The sequence below is a fragment of the Macaca thibetana genome, chromosome 20 (assembly GCF_024542745.1).
Source record: "Macaca thibetana thibetana isolate TM-01 chromosome 20, ASM2454274v1, whole genome shotgun sequence".
NCBI classification, from domain to species: Eukaryota; Metazoa; Chordata; class Mammalia; order Primates; family Cercopithecidae; genus Macaca; species Macaca thibetana.
In genome coordinates, this window is record NC_065597.1 from 55,229,814 (window position 1) to 55,255,298 (window position 25,485).

Below are 25,485 nucleotides of genomic sequence, written 5' to 3' on the forward strand. Positions count from 1 at the left end.
TAATGTAAACACAACATTCTGTGAGAACCACCGCCTGTAATTTAAATCAGTCCCTCTTGTGGACACTTGAGCTGCCCTCCTGGGGGTGGTGTTCATTTCAAAGCTGCCTTAGGACAGGAAACAGGATCAGTGGAAACCTGCCCCTTCAGGGGTCCCGACCCCAGAGGAGACCCACGGGGCTATTTCTGGAGCTGCCTGCCCCAGAGTAACTCCAGCTAGAACTCTAGGCCTAAAGGGAAAACATTACCCAACTATCTCCAAGAACTAAAATTATTAATTTTCTAAAAACATTAATTTAGAAGTTATGGAAGAATCTCTTTTTTTTTTTGAGATGGAGTCTCACTCTGTCGCCAGGCCAGGGTGCTATGGCGCGATCTCAGCTCACTGCAACCTCCAACTCCCTGGTTCAAGGGATTCTCCTGCCTCCACCTCCCGAGTAGCTGGGATCACAGGCATGAGCCACCACGCCTGGCTAATTTTTGTATTTTTAATAGAGATGGGGTTTCACTGTGTTGGCCAGGATGGTCTCGATCTCCTGACCTCGTGATCCACCCGCCTCGGCCTCCCAAAGTGCTGGGAATATAGGCGTGAGCCACCATGCCTGGCCAGAATATTTTTAATTTCAAATCCCAAAGTGGTAATAGGAATTTTGTTTACAGTACTGATACTTAACTGTTTGTGAGGATTTGATTAAGTAAGGATAATGGTATTGCACTTTTGATGTTTTACCCCCACCAGTTATTATACAAAGTCCAATAATGTTTGCCTTTCCCCCTCTTCTTTTTTTGAGACGGTGTCTCGCCCTGTCACCCAGGCTGGAGTGCAGTGGCACGATCCTGGTTCACTGCAACCTCCGCCACCTGGGTTCAAGTGATTCTCATGCCTCAGCCTCCTGAGTAGCTGGGACCATAGGCGGCACCACCACGCCCGGCTAATTTTTGTGGTTTTGTAGAGACAGGGTTTCGCCATGTTGGCCAGGCTGGTCTCAAACTCCTGACCTCAGGTGATCTGCCTGCCTTGGCCTCCCAAAGTGCTGGGATTACAGGCATGAGCCACCACGCCCAGCCTCTCCCCCTCTTCTTTATACCAGCTTTGCTATGGTATGAACAGAAATCCCTATCAAAATAAGTATGCTTTTCCTCAGTCCAGAGAAGGATGTCCAACCCTAAAAAGTGTTTTTTTGTTTGTTTTTGTTTTTTTAAGATAACCAACATGAAGCATCACGTTGCACATATGTCTCTATACCCACATACACACATATGCAGGGGTGCTTTCAAAATATTCAACACACAATTGGACAAATGTAGAAGACACTTGAGATGGAAATCTTCCACGGTATGAGGGTCTTTTTTCCTCTTTTTTTTTTTGTTGTTGTTTTATTTTGTTTTTGAGACGGAGTCTCCTCGGTTGCCCAGGCTGGAGTGCAGTGGCGCAATCTCGGCTCACCACAACCTCTGCCTCCTGGGTTCAAGGGATTCTCCTGCCTCAGCCTCCCGAGTAGCTGGGACTACAGGCATGCACCACCATTGTGGAAGAAAAATAATAATAAAGTTAAAACTAATAAAAACATAAGTAATAGTTAACATTAAGTATAGGTTATTTAGAAGTGATACATAGGCTAAGAAATTTAAGCAACCTCTCCCAGCATTGCTAACAAGTTGCATCTGTGAGCTTATCTCACCCTTCCAAGCTTATTGCCTGCCTCCAGACCCCCACATGTTTCTGTAATTCCTGTTTTCCCTTACCCCAGCTCAAGCTGTCCAGCTTCAAGGTTGACTGGTCAAGATAACTAAATTTTAAGTTTTCTCGGAATTGTTACGGGTTAAATAATTTACTGTCTTTGTCTGAAACCTGTATCCTGCCTCGTTTTCCCGCCTCAAACGACATATAAGCCAGCCTGCTTTCTATGTTGGGGTCGGCAGCCGTTTTAGGCGTGAGCCTGCTGCCAGCCCGGGTACCCGAATTAAATAAAGTTCTCTTTGGTTTCCAAAGGTCTCTTTGTCTTTCCCTTGGCTGGAGTTTTACTGCAACACCATGCCCGGCTAATTTTTGTATTTTTAGTAGAGATAGGGTTTCACTATGTTGGCCAGGCTGGTCTCGAAATCCTGACCTCATGATCTGCCCGCCTCAGCCTCCCAAAGTGCTGGGATTACAGGGGTGAGCCACCGCGCCTGGCCCACAGCATGAGATTTTAATCAGTAAACAAATTTGGAAAAAGGTAGCTAATTTGTAGAAAGATTTTAAAAAACCATTAATTCTCATAATCAATGACAAATTATTACGGCCACACTCCTGGAATGTGGCAACAGAGAGAGAAATAACATTTATTAAGCACCTATAATGTGTGACACACAATACTAGGTATTGTTTCAAAAGTAATGATTAATAAGAATTTAGTCTTGCTTGAACCTGGGAGGTGGAGGTTGCAGTGAGCCGAGATCGTGCCACTGTGCTCCAGCCTGGGTGACAGAGCGAGACTCTGTCTCAAAAAAAAAAAAAAAATTTTAGTCTACCTTTCATAGTTGTAACTACATAGGATGGCTGTAAGCGTTTTTTCTTTCTTTTTTTTTCTTTAATAAGGATGGGGTCTTCCTATGTTGACCAGGCTGGTCTGAAACTCTTGGCCTCCCAAAGTGCTGGGATTACAGGCTTGAGCCACTGTGCCCAGCCAAGATAGCTGTAGGTGTTAAATGAGATCTTTTTTTTTCCAGTGTCCCTAAAACAAGTTTCTATCAAAGTAACTAACAGTTATTATGTTTGTTTCTCCACTTGAATGTCTCTGCTGATAAATGGGGAGATTGTTAAGTTTGTAAACAATTGCTATTTGCCCCTCTGTACTCAATGCATAGCCTGGTGACAGATAGATAATATGCAATAAAGAAATGCAAATTTCATGTGATCAAGTCCCCATGCTGGCACCTAGCAAATGATTTTCAATAAAATTATGTTTTTAAATTTATTTTAAGCTGCGTACAGTGGTTCACACCTGTAATCCCAGCACTTTGGGAACCTGAGGCAGGCGGATCACTTGAGGCCAGGAGTTTCAGACCAGCCTGGCCAACACAGTGAAACTCTGTCTCTACTGAAAATACAAAACATTTGCTGGATGTGGTGGCTCATGCCTGTTATATCAGCTACTCAGGAGGCTGAGGCACGAGAATCACTTGAACCCAGGAGGCGGACGTTTCAGTGAGCCAAGATCCTACCACTGTATTCTAGCCTGGGCAACAGAGCAAGACTCTGCCTTAAAAAAATAAAATGAGGCCGGGCGCGGTGGCTCAAGCCTGTAATCCCAGCACTTTGGGAGGCCGAGACGGGCGGATCACGAGGTCAGGAGTTCGAGACCATCCTGGCTAACACGGTGAAACCCCGTCTCTACTAAAAAATACAAAAAACTAGCCGGGCGAGGTGGCGGGCGCCTGTAGTCCCGGCTACTCGGGAGGCTGAGGCAGGAGAATGGCGTAAAAACCCGGGAGGCAGAGCTTGCAGTGAGCTGAGATCCGGCCACTGCACTCCAGCCTGGGCGACACAGCGAGACTCCGTCTCAAAAAAAATAAAATAAAATAAAATAAATAAATAAATAAATAAAATAAAATGAATAATAAATGTATTTGTTTTATTTTAATTTTTTGAGAAAGAGTTTCACTCTTGTTGTCCAGGCTGGAGTGAAGTGGTGCAATCTTGGTTCAATGCAACTTCTGCCTCCCGGGTTCATGTGATTGCCTCAGCCTCCCAAGTAGCAGGGATTACAGGTGTGCACTACCATATCCAGCTAATTTTTTGTATTTTTAGTAGAGACGGGGTTTCACCATGTTGGCCAGGCTGGTCTAGAACTCCTGACCTCAGGTGATCCACTTGCCTTGGCCTCCCAAAGTGCTGGGATTACAGGCGTGAGCCACCGCACCCAGCCTATTTTACTTTTTGAGAGACAGGGTCTCGGCCGGGCGCGGTGGCTCAAGCCTGTAATCCCAGCACTTTGGGAGGCCGAGACGGGCGGATCAAGAGGTCAGGAGATCGAGACCATCCTGGGTAACACGGTGAAACCCCGTCTCTACTAAAAATACAAAAACTTAGCCGGGCGAGGTGGCGGGCGCCTGTAGTCCCAGCTACTCGGGAGGCTGAGGCAGGAGAATGGCGTGAACCCGGGAGGCGGAGCTTGCAATGAGCTGAGATCCGGCCACTGCACTCCAGCCTGGGTGACAGAGCGAGACTCCGTCTCAAAAAAAAAAAAAAAAAAAGAGAGAGACAGGGTCTCACTATGTTGCCCAGGCTGGTCTCCTAGGCTCACGTGATCCTCCCTTTTGTCCTCTCAAAGTGCTGGCATTACAGGTGTGAGACACCATGCCTAACCTAAAATTATGTTGTTAAATAAATTCTTCCAAAAATTAACAACAAGTGGCCGGGCGTGGTAGTTCAAGACCAGCCTGGGAAACCCCATTTCTACAAAAAAAATTTTTTTAATGAGCCAGGTATAGTGGTGCAAGCCTATAATCCTATCTACTCAGGAGGCTGAGGTGGGAGGCTTGCTTGAGCCTAGGAATTCAAGGCTGCAGTAAGCCGTGATTGTGCCATTGCATGCCAGCCTGGGAAACAAAGCAAGACCATGTTTATTTAAAAAAAAAAAAAAAAAGAAGATACAGAAAGAGAGAGAGAGAGAATGATAAAGAAAGAAAGAAAGAAAGAAAGAAAGAAAGAAAGAAAGAAAGAAAGAAAGAAAGAAAGAAAGAAAGAAAGAGAAAGAAAGAGAAAGAAGGAAGGAAGGAAGGAAGGAAGGAAGGAAGGAAGGAAGGAAAAGAAAGAAAGAGAAATAAGGTCCTTAGTTTGGGAATTTTCTATTGCCATAAATAAATAAAAGTTTTTAAAAAGAAATAAGATCTTTATAGTTTGCAATGTTCCCCAGTAGTTGCTATTTTATTCTGTTCTGTTCCATTTCTTTAAAAAACAAAAACAAACCCAGCACCTCTGCACTCCAGCCTGAGTGACAGAGCAAAACTCTGTCTCTAAAGAAAACTAAAATAAATAAATAAACAAAACAAAACATTGGACAAAACTCAGCAAAAGGTTTTCACAACTCCATAGTGTGCCCTGGGCTACTATTTGAAAAACACCCAGCTCCAAGGTAATGAAATTTATTTTAAAGCAACAATACCCTCCCTGCTTAACAAGTATATCCTCAGATCAGAGTTTAGAGCACTGGCCAGGGTTTGGAAATACGAAGAAGACCCCAACCAGCGACCCCAACCCTCCATCCCTTACACAGCAGCTAACCTGGGTGGGGAAGGTGGCGTAGGTGGCTCACTCACCTTGAAGTGGAAAGAGTTTGCCGGGGACCCACTGGATCCATACCGCTCACTTTTTGTTAGGTTGCTGTAGTACTTATTAACCTTGGAATTGACATTCTGGTTCGACCTTGGGTCATCAGTGATGGGGCAGATGAAGTAACCTTCCTCATCGTCGCTGTCCCCATCAGAATCACCATCATGGCCAGTTCGGGGGGACTGACCGCCATCAACGCCTTCCAGGCGGAAGATGAGATCTTCGTCTGCCATGTTCCTGGGGTACTCGTTTTACCCAAGCAGTATCCGGCACAGCCAGAGTTACTGGGCAAATGCAGAGGCGAAGGTCCTACAAGGAAAGCAACGGCCAGAGTGGGTGCTGGGGCCCAGGGGTGCGAATTCGCCCAACCCTCACCCCAAATGCTGCAGGCTATCGCAGGCGCTGGCACCCTTAGGGTAAAACCTAGAGCTATTTTTGGGGGGCGGCAGTTGGCAGCACCCAGGAACATTTTAAATGTCTAAACCCGCTGACCCAGTCATTCCACTTTTAAGAATTCAGTGTTTGCAAATGTTGGAACCAGGTTGGGAAAGCAACTGCTTCTTAAGCAGAGTGTTCTTTTTAGCACATCAATTAGATCGAGGCACTCCTCTGCTTAACGCCCACCCGCAGCAGCTTCCTTTCACATTCATAATAAAATCCAAATGCCTTGGTAAGGCTACAAGAGCTGTGTTCATCTAGCGTGCTGCCCGCTTCTCCTCCGGCCCTGGCTGCTCTCCAGGCACACCGGGTTTCTTTCTGTTCTGTGAGCACATTAAGTTCATTCCGACCTCCGGGCCTTTGTACTTGCTGTTCCTTGTGCCTGGAACAACCTTCCTAACAGTGGGCTCTTTCTCATCGAGCTCACAGCTCACAGGATGCCTCTTCAGTGAAATATTCCGTGAATCCCCAAATCAAAAAACCCTTAACCCAACATGCATATCCAATCACTCCCTTGCATATCACCCTGTTCCATTTCTTTTTTTTTTTTTAGACAGAGTCTCGCTCTGTCGCCCAGCCTGGAGTGCAGTGGCCGGATCTCAGCTCACTGCAAGCTCCGCCTCCCGGGTTCACGCCATTCTCCTGCCTCAGCCTCCCGAGTAGCTGGGACTACAGGCGCCCGCCACCTCACCCGGCTAGTTTTTTGTATTTTTTAGTAGAGATGGGGTTTCACCGTGTTAGCCAGGATGGTCTCGATCTCCTGACCTCGTGATCCGCCCGTCTTGGCCTCCCAAAGTGCTGGGATTACAGGCTTGAGCCACTGCGCCCGGCCTTCCCTGTTCCATTTCTTCTTCTTCTTTTTTTTTTTTTCCTGAGACAGAGTTTCACTCTTGTCACCCAGGCTGGAATGCAATGGTGTGATCTTGGCTCACTGCAACCTCCACCTCCCAGGTTCAAGCGATTCTGCTGTCTCAGCTTCCCGTGTAGCTGGGATTCCAGGTGCCCGCCACCACAACTAGCTAATTTTTGCATTTTTAGTAGAGAGGGCTTTCACCATGTTGGCTAAGCTGGTCTCGAACTTCTGACCCCAGGTGATCCACCTGCCTGGGCCTCCCAAAGCGCTGGGATTACAGGTGTGAGCCACCACGTCCAGACTTTTTTCTTTTTTTAAGACAGCTCTGTCGTCCAGGCAGGAGTGCAGTGGTGCAATCCTGGCTCACCTAGGTGACTGCTTGACCTCACAGGCCCAAGTGCTTCCTGCTCAACCTCCCAAGTAGCTGGGATCACAGGTGTATACCACCAAGCCTGGCCAATTTTGTTTGTTTTTTTGTAGGGACAGGGTCTCCCTATGTTGCCCAGACTCATCTCAATCTCCTGGGCTCAAGTGATCCTCCTGCCTTGGCCTCCCAAAATGCTGGGATTACAGTCGTGTTTCATTTCTTCACTGTGCTTTTCTCAAAGTGAAATCACTCCGTTTACTTTGTTATTGCCTGTATGCCCAATACCTCCCAAAGTGTGTGGCACAGAGAAGGCACTCAACGCACTTTCCCGGAATGAAGGAGTACCCCTAAAAGCGTTTTGTTTTTTTTTTTGATGTTTGTTTTTTTGTTTGTTTTTCTTTGAGATGGAGTCTCACTCTGTCACCCAGGCTGGAGTGCAGTGGCATGATCTCGGCTCACTGCAACTTCCACCTCCTGGGTTCAAGCAATTCTCCTGCCTCAGTCTTCCGAGCAGCTGGGATTACAGGCATCCAACACCACGCCCAGCTAATTTTTGTATTTTTAGTAGAGACAGGGTTTCACCATGTTGGCCAGGCTAGTCTCGAACTCCTGACCTCAGGTGATCCACCTGCCTCGGCCTCCCAAAGTGCTGGAATTACAGGCATGAGCCACCATGCCTGGCCTAAAAGCATTTTCTGTAGCACAATCAGTAACAGCAACAAAACAAAACAAAACAAAACCCAACAGCCCCAAATGTCCAATAGAAGCTCATTACACAGATTACAGTATTTCTCTCTACATCATGAAATACTCCATGACTGTTAGAAAGGGGAAGGTCCCATACCCACAGACACGCAAAAATAATCAAGAAAGAGTTCAGGAAGATTGTAGGATAGAACTGTCACATTTACAGCCACCTGATTTTCAACAAGGGTGCCAAGATAATTCACCCTTAGTTTTACAGCCACTTGATTTTCAACAAGCATGCCAAGATGATTCAACAGGGAAGGAAGAATCCTTTTTTTTTTTTTTTTTTTTTTTGAGACAGAGTCTCACTCTGTTGCCCAGGCTGGAGTGCAGTGGTGCAATCTTGACTCACTGCAAGCTCTGCCTCCCAGGTTGACGCCATTCTCCTGCATCAACCTCCCGAGTACCTGGGACTACAGGCGCCCCCCACCACGCCCGGCTAATTTTTGTATTATTAGTAGGGACGGGATTTCACCTTTTTAGCCAGGATGGTCTCGAACTCCTGACCTTGTGATCCGCCCACCTTGGCCTACCAAAGTGCTGGGATTACAGGTGTGAGCCACCACGCCCGGCCGGAAGAATCTTTTCAACAAATGGTGTTGGGATAAATGAATATCCACGTGCAAAAAAATGAAGTTTATCCCCTTCCGTATGCCATACCCAAAAATTAACTCAAAATGGATCAAAAGCCTAAATTAGGAGCTAAAAGTCGATTAGAAGAAAATATAGAATAAATTCTTCATGACCTTGAGTTAGGCAAAGCCTTCTTGGATAAGATGCCAAAAGCAGCAGCAACAAAATAATAGATAAATTGGACATCACCTGGGCTGGAGGTGGGAGCTCACGCTTGTAATCCCAGTACTTTGGAAGGCTGAAGCAAGTGGATCACATGAGGTCAGGGGTTTGAGACCAGCCTGGCCAAAGTGGCGAAACCCTGACTCTACCAAAAATACAAAAAATTAGCCAGGTGTGGTGGCACCCGCCTGTAATCCTAGCTACCTGGGAGGCCGAGGCATGAGAATTGCATGAACCTGGGAGGTAGAGGTTGCAGTGAGCTGAGATTGCACCACTGCACTCCAGCCTGGGTGGTAAAGTGAGACTCTATCTCATAAATAAATAAATAAATTGAACATCACCAAAATCAAAAACTTTTTTGCTTCAAAGGATACCATCAAGAGAGTAAAGAGAGACCGGGCATGGTGGCTCATGCCTGTAATTCCAGTACTTTGGGAGGCTGAGCTGGGTAGATCACCTAAGGTCAGGAGTTTGAGACCATCCTGGCCAACATGGTGAAACCCCGTCTCTACTAAAAATACAAAAATTAGCCAGGCATGGTGGCATGTGCCTGTAGTCCCAGCTACTCAGGAGACTGAGGCAGGAGAATTGCTTGAACCCGGGAGGCGGAGGTTGCAGTGAGCTGAGATCACACCACAGCACTCCAGCCTGGGCGACAGAGGGAGATTCCTTCTTAAAAAAAAAAAAAAAAAAAAAAAGAGAGAAAGAGACAACCCACAAATTTTGCAAATTATATATCTGATAAAGGACTATATTAAGAACTCTTACAATTCAACAATAAAAAGACAAATCAAATAAAAATGGGCAAAGAGTTTGAAAAGACATTTCTCTCAAAAACATATACGCGTGGCCAATAAGCACATGGAAAGATACTCAACATCAATGGCCATTAGGGAAATACAAATGAATGTCACACCCACTAAGACAGATACAAGTTAAAAAATGGAAAATAACAAGGGCTGGCAAGGATGTGGAAAAATTGAAACCCTTCTGCACTCCTGGTGGAATGTAAAATGGTACCAACTGCCTTAGAAAACACTCTGGCACCAGCCTGGCCAACATGGTGAAACCCTGTCTCCACTAAAAATATAAAAAGTAGCCGGGCGTGGTGGTGCATGCATGCCTATGATCCCAACTACTTGGGAGGCTGAGGTGAGAGAATTGCCTGAGCCTGGGAGGCAGAGGTTGCAGTGAGCTGAGATTGTGCCATTGCACTCCAGCCTGGGCGAGAGTGAGACCTTGTCTAAAACAAAATAAAAAAAAACAAAAACAGAAAAAAAACAACATCTCAAAAAGTTAAATACTGAGTTACCGCATGACAGCAATTCCACTCCTAGGTGCTGAGATACACCCCAATATGGATGAAATTTACAAATCACTAGGGGAGGTGAAAGGCAGTCACAAAAGACTATACACATTGGCTAATTCTCTGTATATGAAACTTCCAGAGAAGGCAAATCTACAGCAACAGAAAGCAGATTAATGGTTGCCTGAGGATGGAGGAAGTGTGTGGTGGTGGGAATGGTTGGGGGTAAATGGGGAATGATTGCTAATGGGTATGGGGTTTCTTTTGAGTTGATGAAAAGGTTCTATAATTGATTGTGGCTATATGACTGAACATACTAAAAACCATTGAATTGTACTATCTATCTATCTCTCTATCTATCTATCTATGTGAGACGGAGTCTCACCCTGTCACCCAGGCTGGAGGGCAGTGACGTGATCTCGGCTTACTGTAACCTCTGCCTCCCAGGTTCAAATAATTCTCCTGCCTCAGCCTCCCAAATAGCTGGGACTACAGACACGCACCACTGCAACCAGCTAATTTTTGTATTTTTTGTATTTTTTTATTTTTTAGGGACGGGGTTTTTATTTTTTAGGGCCAGGCTGTTCTCAAACTCCTGACCTCGTGATCTGCCCACCTCAGCCTCCCAAAGGGCTGGGATTACAGGCACGAGCCACTGTGCCCAGCCAGAATTGTACATTTTAAATGAGCAGATTGTAAGGTATGTGAATTATAGCTCAAGAAAGCCAAAGTTAAAGAAAAGAAAGTTGGATGTGGTGGTTCATGTCTGTAATCCCAGCACTTTGGGAGGGCAAAGTGGGAGGATCGCTTGAGCCCAGGAGTTTGAGACTAGATTGGGCAACATAATGAGACCCTGTCTTTACAAAAAAATACAAAAAATTAGCTGGGTGTGGTGGTGTGCGCCTGTAGTCCTGGCTACTCAGGAGGTTGAGGTGGGAGGATCACTTGAGCCTAGGAGGTTCAAGTGAGCCCAGAGGTTGCAGTGAGCTGAAATTGCACCACAACACTCCAGCCTGGGCAACACAGCAAGACCCTGTCTCCAAGAAAAGAAAAAGGACATGTGTACATGCACGAAAACTTCCCTGAAAAATCCACAGGAACTGTACAGCACTTGAAATAAGCATTTGTAGAGCTGGGGGAAACTTTTTAATTTTTTTGAGATGGAGTCTTGCTCTGTTGTCCAGGCTGGAGTGAGGTGGCATGATCTTCACTCACTGCAACCTCTGCCTCCCAGGTTCAAGGGATTCTCCTGCCTCAGCCTCCCGAGTAGCTGGGACTACAGAAGTCCACCACCATGCCCGGCTAATTTTTATATTTTTAGTAGAGGCGGGGTTTCACCATGTTGGCCAGGGTGATCTTGAACTCCTGACCTCAAGTGATCTGCCCGCCTTGGCCTCCCAAAGTGCTAGGATTACAGACATAAGCCACTGAGCCTGGCCAGCTTTTTAAAACTTTGTACATTTCTATACTGCTTTAACTTTTTTACAAAGCTGGATTGCTTCAGACACAAAATAGTAAATTAGTTTAAATTTTTTTTTTTTACATCAAACCCATAATTCCAATTTTTTTGACAGTGCTGTCCGTCAGGTGCGCAGTCTTCTAGAGCCAAGGCTTTGGTCCTTTGGCTACTAAAGCAGGAAATATATTTATATCTTAACCTAGTACATGCTTGTAAAATTTCAAGAAATTGTGCTTAGCCTTACTTTGTATAATGCACTCTTGCCTTTTTTTATTTAAATTTTATTTTTAGAGACAGATCGCCCCAGCTGGAGTGCAGTGGTGTGATCACAGCTCACTGTAGCCTCCAACAGCTGGGTTCAGGCGATCCTCCCGCCTCAGCCTCCAGAGCGGTCCATGCCACCATGCCCGGCTAAATATTTTTATTTTTGTACATACAGAGTCTCACTATGTTGGCCAGGCTGGTCTTGAACTTCCAGCCTCAAATGATCCTCCCACCTTGCCCTCCCAAAGCACTGGGATTACCGGCGTGAGCCACTGCGCTTGGCCCACTCTTGCTATTTTCTATTCTACTTAAGTATTTTCTTTCTGTTTAATCTTTTTCCTTAACACACCACCCACACATTGATTTATATATTCACAGTTTGAAAATCGACGTGAACTGCTGAGTTTATTTCTTATCCTCTGGGCAAGACACGTCATAGGCCTGGATCCAATGCCAGAGCCACCTGATCCTGCTTGTCACCAAAATCTTCCCTGAGCCCTGGGCTGGCTTCTCCACACTGTCAGCTGCTCCCAGCCCCAGCGCCTACTCTGCCCTGGTCAGCCCTTGGCCAGAATCCCTGCTGACCAACATGGTGTGGTGCCAGGAGCTGCCAGCAGGCCCAGCCTACTCAGCAGCCACTGGGGGCCAGGATGGTGCCAGGAGAAGGTCCAGAACCACAGCGCCAACCTGCAGACCTCCAGACAGTGTAGTTTGGTGGTTAAAAGCTCAGATCCAGGGCCAGGAGCAATGGCTCATGCCTGTAATTCCAGCACTTTGGAAGGCCAAGGTGGGCGGATCGCTTGAGCTCAGGAGTTCGAGACCAGCCTGGGCAACATGGCAAAACTCTGTCTCTACGAAAAAATACAAAAATTAGCCGGGTGTGGTGGTGTGTGCCTATAGTCCCAGCTACTCAGGAGGCTGAGGTGGGAGGATCACTTGAACTTGGGGAGGCAGAGGCTGCAGTAACTGAGATTGTGCCACTGCCTGGGCGATAGAGCAAGACCTCATCTCAAATAAGCAAAAAACAATAAAAAAAGCATGCTCAGATTCAGGATCTGGGCTACTAGCGAGTAAATCCTGGCTCCTTACCCAATTAATTCACCTAGCCGACTCCCTCATCTTACAGTGTGGGGAGCCCGGCCCTCGGCCATGTCCCACCACAGACCTGACGTTCTCCTCGGCCCTGGGAAACGAAGACAAGCAGCTGTGACCCTGCCTGGCACAGAGCCTTGTACACAGCAGGCACTTGATATGCACTCCAGAGCTAAGTGAGTGTCATCTGTTTTATGGCTTTTGAGTTGTCATAAATTTGCTCTTAAGGCAGCTGTGGCCAACTATCCCCCAATAGCTGTTCACTCTTTCTTTGTTAATAACAGAACCACCGGGTTTTGGCTAAGCATGTCACATGGCCCCTCAGGATACATTTCCCAGACTCCTTTGCAGATAGATGTAACCATGTGAACAAGTTTTCGCCAATGGGATATAAGAAGGACTGTGTGCAACTATAGGGAAGGGTTCTCAAAGGGAATGTGCCCCTTGGCTCGCCTTCCAACCTGCTGGCTGAAATGCATATGTGACTGCCGGAGCTCAAGCAGCTACCTTAGACCATGAGGTGGATGGCCATGTGCTCAGGCTGGAAGAGCTATGAGACAAAGAGAATCTGGGTCTCTTATACCATGGGACAGTATAACAATCCTGGACTCACAATCTTTATACTTTGATACCTAAACTTGTATAATCTACTGTAATTTTCTTTTTTCCTTTCTACTTGCTAATTTTATTTGGTAACAGTAGCTCCTCTCCCATATCATAAAAAAATCACATCTTCTTTTTTGTAAAGTTTTATTTTTTGAGAAAGGGTCTTGCTCTGCTGCCCATGCTGGAGTACAATGGTGCGATCATAGCTCATTGCAGCCTTGATCTCTGGGCTCAAGTGATTCTCCTACCTCAGCCTCCTGAGTAGCTGGGACTACAGGTGTGTGTCACTATGCCCACCTAATTTTTTTTTTTTTTTTTTGAGATGGAGTTTCGTTCTTGTTGCCCAGGCTGGAGTGCAATGGCACTATCTTGGCTCACTGCAACCTCTGCCTCCCGGATTCAAGTGATTCTCCTGCCTCAGCCTCCTGAGTAGCTGGGATTACAAGCATGTGCCACCACGCCCAGCTAATTTTTTGTATTTTTAGTAGAGACAGGGTTTCACCATGTTGGTCAGGCTGGTCTCGAATTCCTGGCTTCAGGTGATCCACTCGCCTCAGCCTCCCAAAGTGCTGGGATTACAGGCGTGAGCCACTGCGCCCAGGTTTGCCCACCTAATTTTTTATCTCTGTAGAGACACGGTTTCACTATGTTGCCCAGGCTAGTCTCGAACTCCTGGCCTCAAGCAATCCTTCTGCCTTGGCCTCCTAAAGTGTTGGGATGACAGGCGTGAGCCACTGCACCTGACCTAAAGGTCACATCCTTTATGACAAATGGGTGCCTGGGCAGGGTCAACCTGAGAAAACTGTGGCCTCAATCCAGAGGCCTAACTTGGCAGACACTCTTACATGTGCACATGAGGACTGGGTACCTGGAGGATGTTGGATTTCCCCAGACACGCAAGAAACCTTCCTTAGCCCCTAAGTCAGTTCCCAGAGGCCTGTTCTAACACCAGGCAAGGTACCCAGCCTCCTAGGGATCTCTATCTAACCTGGGGTTCCCTTGGCCCAAAGAAAGGATCTGCGCCTGTGATGAGAACAGGACTCCAGCTGAAAGACATCAGGATTCTCTTGAAAGTTTTCTTTCTCTACCTCACTCAGGCATCCACATCTTCTCCTCCCAGTCCTCATTTCTTTTTTTTTCTTTTTCTTTTTTTTCAAATTTTTTTGTTTGAACTCCTGCCCTCAAGTGATCCACCCTCCTCGGCCTCCCAAAGTGCTGGGGATTAAAGGAATGAGCCACTGTGTCCGGCCTCCAGTTCCTATTTCTATGGAAAGGTAGCTGAGTCAGGAAGACCAAGTTCAAGCCCCATCTCTGACACTAACTGGCTATGTGACTTCACCTCTTGAGCCTCGGTGGGGATGCATAATTGTACTTACCCCGTGAACTCAACAGCTATTATTATCATCATTTTTATTATCGTAAATAAAGGGGACTGAGCCTTGGGTCCCAGCCAGACTTGTGACCCGGACGTCTGGCTCGTAGCAAAGCCAAGCTTCTTCAGGAATCCTCCGGGAATAGACTATTTCAGGCTCTGGCCACGGAAACCACTGTCTCACTGAGTCTCGATCTGGCAGTTATAGGGGCAGGAAACTACGCCTGCAATGCTCAGGTCAAGGCCTGTGGGTCAAGCCACAGTGGCCACTGGTCCCCCCGGGGCTCACCCTCACCCCAGGACCTGCCTTCCTACTGTAGAAAGCGGGTGGAATCTTCCCACCGCCACTCCTGGGAACCAGCATCCCAAAGCCAACGCAGGGCCCCCCCAAGCTGGCCAATGCACACGCTAGTATATGCCCAGCACAACCCACACAGCCTTGACTACAACCACAATGGACACAGGTGACTGATCAGCCACCTGGAATCCTGGAATCATGCACCAGCTTCTGTGTGAGGATCTGCCTCTGCCCTACCCTCAAGTCATGTGTTTAGGAGTATGTCACAAATCCAGGCCTAAACCAACCACTGGGGTGCCTGGCCACAGAGATTGGCTCAGAGGTGGTCATGTGATCAGTCAAACTATTCTAGCCCATTGCGGCAAACCTGGGGCTTTTTGCTTGAGTGACTGGAAGAGGTGATCAGCCTTTTCATGCTGAATGTGAACTTGAGACTGGGGCTGAGACCAACACGGAACAAAGCTGATGTGCGGTGGAGGGCAGAACCAGAGAAAGAGAAAAATGAAGTGATGATGTCATTTGAGACCTGGAATCCAGATGTTCCCGAAACCAAACTACCAAGCCCCGCGTAGATTTCTGAATCACATGATACAATAAACCCCGCCTTTTGGGGGGCAGTAGGGGAAAGGGCTATTTAGCTAGTTACAGATAGGTTTTCTGTCACATGCAATATGAAAAGCCCCAAACCAGCCAGGCATGGTGGCTCACTCCTGTAATCTCAACACTTTGGAAGGCCAAGGCAGGCAGATCACCTGAGGTCGGGAGTTCGAGACCAGCCTGGCCAACATGGTGAAACCCCGTTTCTACTAAAAATACAAAAATTAGCAGGGCGTGGTGGCGCGTGCCTGTAATCCCAGCTCCTCGGGAAGCTGAGGTGGGAGAATTGTTTGAAGCTGGGAGGCAGAGTCTGCAGTGAGCCAAGATCGTGCCACTGTACTCCAGTCTGGGCAACAGAATGAGACTGTGTCTAAACCCAGCCAGGCTTTGGGCCACTGTATATTATTTATATATAATTTTAAAAACACTTTAAACACCTTTTTCTTACTAGGGCCACTGTATATGATCATATAGGTGGGGTACTGCTCAACTCTAGTGAACAACCTTTGCAACTGTGCATGGGCGGCCCTACTTCCCACCCCTAGAGGCAACCACTTCCAACTATTCTCAGTGTTACCTTTATCTCTCTCTCTCTTATATTTATATATATATATGTATGTGTGTGTGTGTGTGTGTGTGTGTGTGTATATAACTAAATAATATGCTTCTCTGATTCTTTTTTTTTTGGAAACAGGGTCTCGCTCTGTCACCCAGGCTGGAGTCCAGTGGTGCAATCTTGGCTCACTGCAACCTCTGTTTCCCAGGCTCAAGTGATCCTCCCACATAAGCCGCCAGAGTAGCTGGGACCACAGGCACGCGTCACCATACCCAGCTAACTTTTGTATATTTTTGTTGAGATGGGATTTCACTATGTTGCCCAGCTGGTCTCAAACTCCTGGACTCAAGGGATCCACTCATCTTGGCCTCCCAAACTGCGGGGATTACAGGCATGAGCCACCGCACCCGGCCCTGATTATTTCTTAATTTATCTGTTTTGATTCTATCTTCTGATTTCCAGGTATGATAAATGAGACTTTAGCTCTACTTCCCCTTACTACTTCCCTTCCCCACCCTATCCCTACACTAGTAGGTCTTCTTCTGGTTCCTTTATTTATTTATTACAGACGGGGTCTTGCTCTGTTGCCTAGGCTGGTCTCGAGCCCCTGGTCTCAAGTGATCCTCCCGCCTCAACCTCCCAAAGTGTTGAGATTACAGGCTGAGTCACAGTGCCCAGCCGTCTGCTTCCTTTACATACCATGCCAAGAACACTGTCTTATTCCACAAACTAGAAGAAGCTGAGTTTCTCACAGTTTAGCACGAATTCAGAGAAGGGACGGTGTGGCTTTTGTGCTGTGAATGTGTGATAAGAAAGCAGAAGAGTGGCCGGGCGCGGAGGCTCACGCCTGTAATCCCAACATTTTGGGAGGTCGAGGCGGGCAGATCACGAGGTCAGCAGATCGAGACCATCCTGGCTAACATGGTGAAACCCCGTATCTACTAAAAATACAAAAAATTAGCCAGGCGTAGTGGCGGGCGCCTGTAGTCCCAGCTACTTGAGAGGCTGAGGCAGGAGAATGGTGTGAACCTGGGAGGTGGAGCTTGCGGTGAGCCAAGATCACACCACTGCACTCCAGCCTGGGTGACAGAGCAAGATTCCGTCTCAAAAAAAAAAAAAAGCAGAAGAGCTTATCTGCTTATCAACCTCAAAAAGGCATAATTTCTATGGAAATAAGAAAGACAAATAATGCATGTGAAAGACTGACTGCACACCAGGTGCTACACTGGACTCTCCTTTAATAATGACAGGAGCTGCTAGGTCCAGAAGTGACAGTCTATCCCTGAAAAGGCAACCTTAAGGGAGCGGAACTGCACAGCGCTAGGCTGTTGAGGGCTGCACCTGGCTTGTTCTGAAGATATTTTAAACCCTAGTTAGAGTCCCCAGTTTCCTTCAAACAAGAAACAAAAACCAAAGCCCAATACAGTGGCTAACAGCTTGTGCTCTACAGCCGCATGGCCAGGGTTTGAATCCTGGGTCCCACCATTAGGAGCTGGGACCCTGTTCTAGACAACAGACTTGTCAGGCAGGCTGTGACATCCTAAGGTCTGCACTGCTGTCTTCATCCCTCCCCCCATACCTTGTATTGCCTTCAGTGCACAGGTGCTCAACATGAACTCAAATACCTTTCTGTTTAGTGTTTCTTTTGTTTTGAGACGGAGTCTCGCTCTGTTACCCAGGCTGGAGTGCAGTGGTGTGATCTCGGCTCACTGCAACCTCTGCCTCCCGGGTTCAAGTGATTCTTCTGCCTTAGCCTCCTGAGTAGCTGGGATTACAGCCACCCGCCACCACGCCTGGCTAATTTTTGTATTTTTAGTAGAGACGGGGTTTCACCATGTTGGTCAGGCTGGTCTTGAACTCCTGACCTCAAGTGATCCGCCTGCCTCAGCATCCCAAAGTGCTGGGATTACAGGCATGAGCCACTGCACCTGGCTGCTCAGTGTTTATTTACTGGGGTGCAGCATTAGGAGTGATTAAGTCAAGCATCATGCTAAGAGTTCACATCAGTGTCTTATTAATGTCTGCACCCCTAGCATATAGTGGGTGCTCATAAACATTTATTTAAACTATTGAGAGAAATAGTACACTTTACATCAGAATGAAAGAACCAATTTACAGAATCAAGCCCATCCATCCCTTCCTCCCTGCCATCTCAGCTTCCCAAGTTTCCAAGTCTAAGAATCAATCTCCAGGCACCACCAAATTCTCCTCACCTCCTTGCCCTTGTATCTATCTGCAGGTGCCTCTGAGGCAGGAGAATAGGGTCTGGAGGCAGGGAACCTGAGGCTGATTCAGGCTGACCTCCTAAAACTAAATCAAAAGGAAAATCCCAATTTTCCACGCCCAAGTAACAAAAGGAACAGAGGCTACTCCCTTTGCAACCCCCAACTTTTCTGCGTGGCAGATGAAAAACTGAAATTATCTCTGATTGGTCCCTTCCCACAACCAATCAGGCTGGTGCTGGCCAAGTCTTCATTTGTATAGGAGACTTCATTTGTAACTTCACTTCAGCCTCTGATTGGTGGCTTTCCACAACCTATCAGACTGATCCCAGGCCACTATTTCATTTACATAGGGTATACATCAAGTAACCAACGGGAAACCTCTAGAGGGTGTTTAAACCCCAGGCAGTTCTGTAAGCCACCTGCTTGAGCCCTCTCCCACCCTGTGGAGTGTACTTTTGTTTTCCGTAAATATTTGCTTTCATTGCTTTATTCTTTCCTTCCTTTGTTCGTGTGTTTTGTCCAATTGTTTGTTTAAAACGCCAAGAACATGGACACCCTCCACCAGTAACACCTCTGCCTGGAATCCCTTTCCCACTCACTAGCAAAACCCTTTAATCTCTTCAAGACGCAGCTCAAATTCTGACCTCCTCCAGAGAGCCTTTCTTGTTTGTCTCTTTTGGGTTTGTTGTATTATTGTTGTTGTTGTTGTTGTTGTTGTCGTCGTCGTCGTTGAGAGAAAGAGAGTCTGGCTCTGTTGGCCAGGCTGCAGTGCAGTGGTGCAATCATAGCTCACTGCAGCCTCCAACTCCTGGGCTCAAGTGATCCTCCCACCTCAGCCTCCAGAGTACCTGGGACTACAGGTGCATACCACCCACATCTGGCTAATTATGTTATTTTATTTTTGTAGAGATGAGCATCTCCCTACATTGCCCAGGCTGGTCTCTGGTCTCTTTTTTTTTTTTTTTTTTTGAGACAGGGTCTCACTCTGTAACCCAGGCTGGAGTGCAGTGGTGCAATCATGGCTCATTGCAGCCTCAGTCTCCCAAGCTCAAGTGATCCTCTTGCCTCTGAACTCCTGGCCCCAAGTGATCCTCCTGCCTTGACCTCCCAAAGTTGATTACATGCATGAGCTACTGCACCTGGCCTCCAGAAAGCCTTCCTTGGATAGTTGCCTCCTCTGTAAACAGGAGTCAGCTAAACAGTACCCCTGCAGCAGTTGCTCTGAGGATACAATGAGATTAGGCACATGGTGTCTGGGATAGACTTGACTCTCAAAAGTACTAGCTGCTGTTATGCCCCAATAATCCCCCAGTCTCCGGCTCCCTAAATCACTTCGCTCCCTACAAGCCCTCCATAAGCAAATTTCATTATACCCTGAGGCCAAACTGTCTATGTGGCAGGCAGAAAAACGGTTCCCCTAAGATGTCTACATCCTAATCCCTGGAACCTGTGAATATGTTACCTTATATGGCCAAAGGGACTTGGCAGATGTGATTAAGGATCTTAAGATGGGAGACAGTCGTGGATTATCCTGTGAGCCCAGTGTAATCACAAGGATCCTTATAAAAAGGAGGTAGAGAAGGCCAGGCGCGGTGGCTCACGCCTGTAATGCCAGCACTTTGAGAGGGCGAGGCGAGCGGATCACCAGGTCAGGAGATCGAAACCATCCTGGTTAACACGGTGAAACCCCGTCTCTACTAAGAATACAAAAAAATTAGCCAGGCATGGCAGCGTGTGCCTGTGGTCCCAGAACTCAGGAGGCTGAGGCAGGAGAAGGGTGTGAACCCGGGAGGCAGAGCTTGCAGTGAGCCGAGATCACTCCACTGTACTCCAGTCTGGGTGACAGAGCAAGACTCCGTCTCCAAAAAAGAAAAAGGAGGTAGAAGGGTCAGAGTTAGAGGAAGAGATGTGACCAAAGACAGAAAGGTGTGAAGTTGCCACACTGCTGGCTTCAGAGATGGAGAGAGGGGCCAGGAGCCCAAGGAATGAGGACAGCCCCTAGAATCTGGACAAGACAAAGAAACCGATTTTCTCCTGGGGCCTCCAGAAGGAACACAACGATGCTGACTCCTAGATTTCAGAACTTCTGATCTCCAGGAACTATAAGATAATAAGTTTGTTGTTTTAAAGCCGCTAAGTAATTGCAGCAATTTGTTACAGCAGCAATCGGAAACAAAGTCCTGAACAGCGGCTCTCAACCTTGGGCAATTTTGCTCCCTCAAGGGACATTTGGCAACGTCTAGAGACATTTCTGGTTGTTGCAACTCTAGGGGTGCAACTAGCATCTAGTGGATAGAGGCCAGGGATGCTGCTAAACATCCTAAAATAAATAGAACAGTACCCTACAATGAAGAAGATCTGGCCCCATGTCAGTGCTGAGGCTGAGAAACCCAGCTCTAGAATGAATCTGGTGGAATTTCTTTCTTTTGTTTTTTGAGATGGAGTCTCACTCTATCGCCCAGGTTGGAGCGCAGTGGCTAAATCTTGGCTCACTGCAACCTCCACCTCCCGGGTTCAAGTGATTCTTGTGCCTCAGCCCCCTGAGTAGCTGGGATTACAGGTGTGTGCCGGCTGATCTTGAACTCCTGACCTCAGGTGATCCGCCCATCTCAGCCTCCCAAAGTGCTGGGATTACAGGCGTAAGCCACCGTGCCTGGGCTCTTTTTTTTCTTTTTTAAGAGACTGGGTGGGTGTCTTGCTCTCTCGTCCAGGCTGGAGTGCATTGGCATAATCATAGCTCACTGCATCCTCGAATTCCTGGGCTCAAGGGATCCTCCCGCCTCAGCCTCCCGAGTAGCTGGGACTACGGGCATGTGCCACCATGCCTGAGTTATTTTAAAATTTTTTTTGTAGAGATGGTGTCTTGCCGCTCCTGAGCTCAAGTGATCTTCTAGCCTCAGCCTCCCAAAGTGTTGGAATTACAGGCGTGAGCCACTGTGTCCGGCCTCTGGTATAATTTTAAGGAGCCCTCCCCAACCCTCTCTTCCCCTTTTCCCTTTAAAAACAAATCTCCCCACATACCATAAAGAGACAGACAAGGTCGGGTGCGGTAGCTCACGCCTGTAATCCCAGCACTTCGGGAGACGGGTGGATCACGAGGTCAGGAGACCTGACCAACATGGTGAAAACCCCACCTCTACTAAAAATACAAACACTAGCTGGGTGTGGTGGTGCGCACCTGTAATCCCAGCTACTTAGGAGGCCAAGGCAGAAGAATCGCTTGGACCTGGGAGGCGGAGGTTGCAGTGAGCCGAAATCGTGCCACTGTACTCCAGCCTGGGTGACAGAGCAAGACTCCGTCTCAAAAAAAAAAAAAAAAAAAAAAAGAGAGAGAAATCAACTTAACCGACGTAAACAGCAACCTGCTGCAGAAGCCAGAGATACGCCATCATTTGCTCTGCTAAAGGCTCGTAAAAATATCATTGCAGTACACTGTGTTTTCTGCATAGAAAACTGTCATCATGCAAGGGCTATTTTATTGTTTCAGGAATCTGAAAACTGCATTTCGGAATATGAAACACAAAATATCATAATTATAGCTTTGATTAGCAAAATGCACAAGGGAGCTTGAATTGTAATGTTTAACCACTTGCTGGGCACCCTCTGCGTGTCCACGGTACACTCTGTACTCCTGGTGGGTGAGCTCAGGGATACAGCACGTCTCACTTCTCACATGGACTCTGTGTGCCCAGCCCTCTCGGTGGCCAGACCACGTGAGTGTCTTGAACAAAAGGGACCGTGTCTTGTTCCTCTGCAGCTCCCAGCCCAAAGCACAATGCCTGGTACACACCATAAATGCACAAGTGCGTGCTGCATGAATGAACGAGTAAGTGAAGAAAAGCTGGCAGTTTCCTGCTGATATAATGGAGAAACAGAAGGACTTTTGTGTTGTGGCTGGGCACGGTGGTTGACCCCTGTAATCCCAGCACTTTGGGAGGCCGAGGCAGGTAGATCGCTTGAGGCAAGGAGTTCAAGACCAGCCTGAGCAACATGGCGAAACCCCATCTCTACCAAAAGTTAAAAAATTAGCCAGGCGTGGTGGCGCACGACCTGTATAGTCCCAGCTACTTAGGAGGCTGAAGCTCGAGAATCACTTGAACCAAGGAGGCAGAGGTTGCAGCGAGCCAAGACTGTGTCACTGCACTCTAGCCTGGGCAGCAGGGCAAGACTCTATCCCCCTGCCCCCAGACCTCCGCAAAAAAACAAAAAAACAAAAAAACTACTGTGTTGTAACCACATAGGGGTTACTTAGTCCAACGACATGGCTGAGGCTGTAGTGGGAAAGACTGGCTCATGGAGGATCTGAAAAGCACCAAAACCAGATCTAGCCAAACAAGGCCTTTGGGATGAATTCAATTCCTGGCCCTGTCACAATCAGCTGAGGAATGCTGGGGAAATTACTTAACCTCTCTGAACCTCAGCTTCTTCATCTGTAAAATTCATTCACCCAACAGAGCAGAGCAAAGTGAGCAAGGTGGAGAAGAAGTGAGAGAGGGGACCTGAAAACCACAGTGGCACAGAGAGCTGGCTTTCCTCCAGGAATCCTTTCTTCCCTGCCAGGCCAGGGACTACGTTTCCCAGCATCCCTTGCAGCTAGGTAAGGTCATGTGACTGCATTCTGGCCAGTGAAAAAGAGCACAAATAACTTGTACTATGTCTCAGCCCATCCAGCAACCCATTTTCCATACCCTGGTTGGCTTCCTCTCCACTGCAATCCTGCCCAGAACAGATTGGTAGCATTTCAGTATCACTTACAAAGCACTTGCTACATAACTCCTCTCAGCTCCCTAGAAGGCATGTGCTCCTTCCTCCTTGGGCTCTGAACATGCTATGCCTTCTGTCTGGTACACACCCCAGCCTGTCCTCCCTATCCATCCCCTGGCCAACTTGTCTGCTCATCCCTCAGGTCTCAGCTTAGATGCCATCTCCTCCAGGAAGCCTCCCCTGAACCCCAGGAGGTAGTTGCTCTTAGCTTCACTCTACAGATGAGAAAACTAAGGAACAGAGAGGTTATGTGAATTACCGCAAATCACATGACTAGAGTTGGGTTTGAAGCTGGTGCGGGCTGAATCCAGGGCTTTCAACGCAGTCATCACTTCCTTAACCAGCGCTTCTAAAAGTATGGGACCAGCTGCCGCAGCAGCCACTGCAGCAGCCTCACCTGGCAACTTGCTGGAAATGCAAATTCTCAAGCCTCACTACAGACCTACTAAATTAAACTCTGGGGATGGGTCCAGCAATCAAAGTGTAAGCAAGTCCTCCTGGGGATGCTGGTATGCACTGAAGTTAGAGGAACACTGGCCTAGGGCAATTTTCTTCAGTTTAGCCATCTACTTCCGGGTGCTTCCTCTGGCTTGCTAGTCCTTGCTAGATCTCGAAAGCTTCACAGCTGGAGAACAGAACGCCACCCACCCTCTGACTCTGCAGCCATTTGAAACGCTTCTCTTGGAGTCCCACAGCCCTGGGACTTTGGGGGTTGTGGGGGGGACTGTTATCTTCTGCTTTATCATCAGCATGTTAGTGACTCATTCCTTCCTTTGTGTGAAGCCTTCTTACATTTGGGCACGGCTCATGCCTGTGATCCTAACACTTTGGGAGGCCGAGGCAGAAGAATTGCTTGAGCCCAGAGTTCAAGCCCAGCTTGGGCAACAGAGTGAGACCCCCATCTCTACACTAAAATTAAAAGTTAGCCAGGCATGGTGGTAGCTCATGTCTGTAGTCCCAGCTACTTGGGAGGCTGAGGCAGGAGGATCACTTGAGCCGAGGAATTCCAGGCTGCAGTGAGCTGTGACCGTGCCACTGCACCCCAGCCTGTGTGACAGAGCAAGACCCTGTCTCAAAACAACAACAAAAAAGAAGCCTCCTTGCTTGTGCTCATCAGCCTTGGCTGCAAGCATTTAATCCAGCAACACTTTAAGGCCCAGGCCGCCTTCATCCCAGGTGTAGACAAGGTCATCACTCTAAAAACCTTCTAGGAGCCTTCTCAGTTCATTGGGGTAATGACCTGCAGCGTTTAGGTCAGCAGACCCAATCTTCCTCAACAAAAAACACTTTGATTCTTTTAAATTAGTTCAACCAGCTGCTATTACTTTGGCTATAGCCCTGATCATTCAGTTGTTCTGCTTCAGGTGTAAGAACTGGACCAGAAATAGTGAATCCTGGAGAATGAGCTTGAACAAGTCCAAGCTTCTGCTGTTCACCCTTGGCTTTCTTTGCACAGCTCCCAGAGTCCCGGCAACCAGACACCAACCCCGCCAAAGACGGAACGAGACTGCTTTGGGGACTTTCCCACACAAGATAACAACCCTAAAGACACCCTTCCCCGGGCTTCCCGGGTGGGCGTGGTGGCTCACGCCTGTAATCCCAGCACTAGAAAGAGGCGGGCGGATCACGTGAGGTCAGGAGTTTGAGACCAGCCTGGCCAACACAGTGAAATCCCGTCTCTACTAAAAATACAAAAATCAGCTGGGCATGGTGGCATGCACCTGTAGTCCCAGCTCAGACTCAGGAGGCTGAGGCAGGAGAATCACCTGAACCTGGGAGGCAGAGGTTGTAGTGAGCTGAGATCGCACTACTGCACTCCAGCCTGGGTGACAAAGCAAGATTCCATCTCAAAAACAAAAAATGCTCCTTCTGGCTTGAGGCTCTGCCCTCCTCTAGGCCTTCAAAGTCCCCTTGACTTGTCCAACAAATGAGGAAAGAATGAGAGGTTTTTAGGGTCGAGGCTTGAAACGGACACACGTTTCATCAGCGAAAACTCAGCCTTGTGGCCCTACTGAGGGCCTGGGAGGTAAGGGTACTGAGGGTAAGGGAGCCTGGGAAAATTCATCCAGGGAGCGCCCCAGGAGGATGAGAACATGGATACTGGTGACCCATAGCTTTCTCTGCCACATAATACAGTAAAATGTTTTAAAAGCAAATCAGCGATTTTTTAAAAAAATTTTAAATAGAGACCGGGTTTCACCCTGTCAGCCAGGCTGGTCTTGAACTTCTGGGCTCAAGCAATCCTCTGGCCTCGGCCTCCCAGAGTGGCTGGGATTAAAGGCAGGAGCCACCACACCCAGCCAGTGATATATCCTTAATCAGCCAAAAAGTACTGTACAGTTAGAAAAAGCACAAGAAAAAAAAACGGTGAATTTTTTTTTTTTTTTTGAGACGGAGTCTCGCTCTGTCGCCCAGGCTGGAGTGCAGTGG

The 25,485-nt window shown here is 47.6% G+C and overlaps 1 protein-coding gene across 1 annotated transcript in view; it reads right to left on the minus strand.

Moving 5' to 3' along the window:
* The window catches only part of EEF2K (eukaryotic elongation factor 2 kinase), an 82,615-nt gene that overhangs the window by 54,511 nt on the left and 2,619 nt on the right, over positions 1 to 25,485 (minus strand). Inside the window, exon 2 of the mRNA XM_050774036.1 lies at positions 5,304 to 5,625. Coding sequence (XP_050629993.1) covers positions 5,304 to 5,549 — 246 coding nt within the window. The 5' untranslated portion in view covers positions 5,550 to 5,625. The remainder of the gene's footprint in view (positions 1 to 5,303; positions 5,626 to 25,485) is intronic.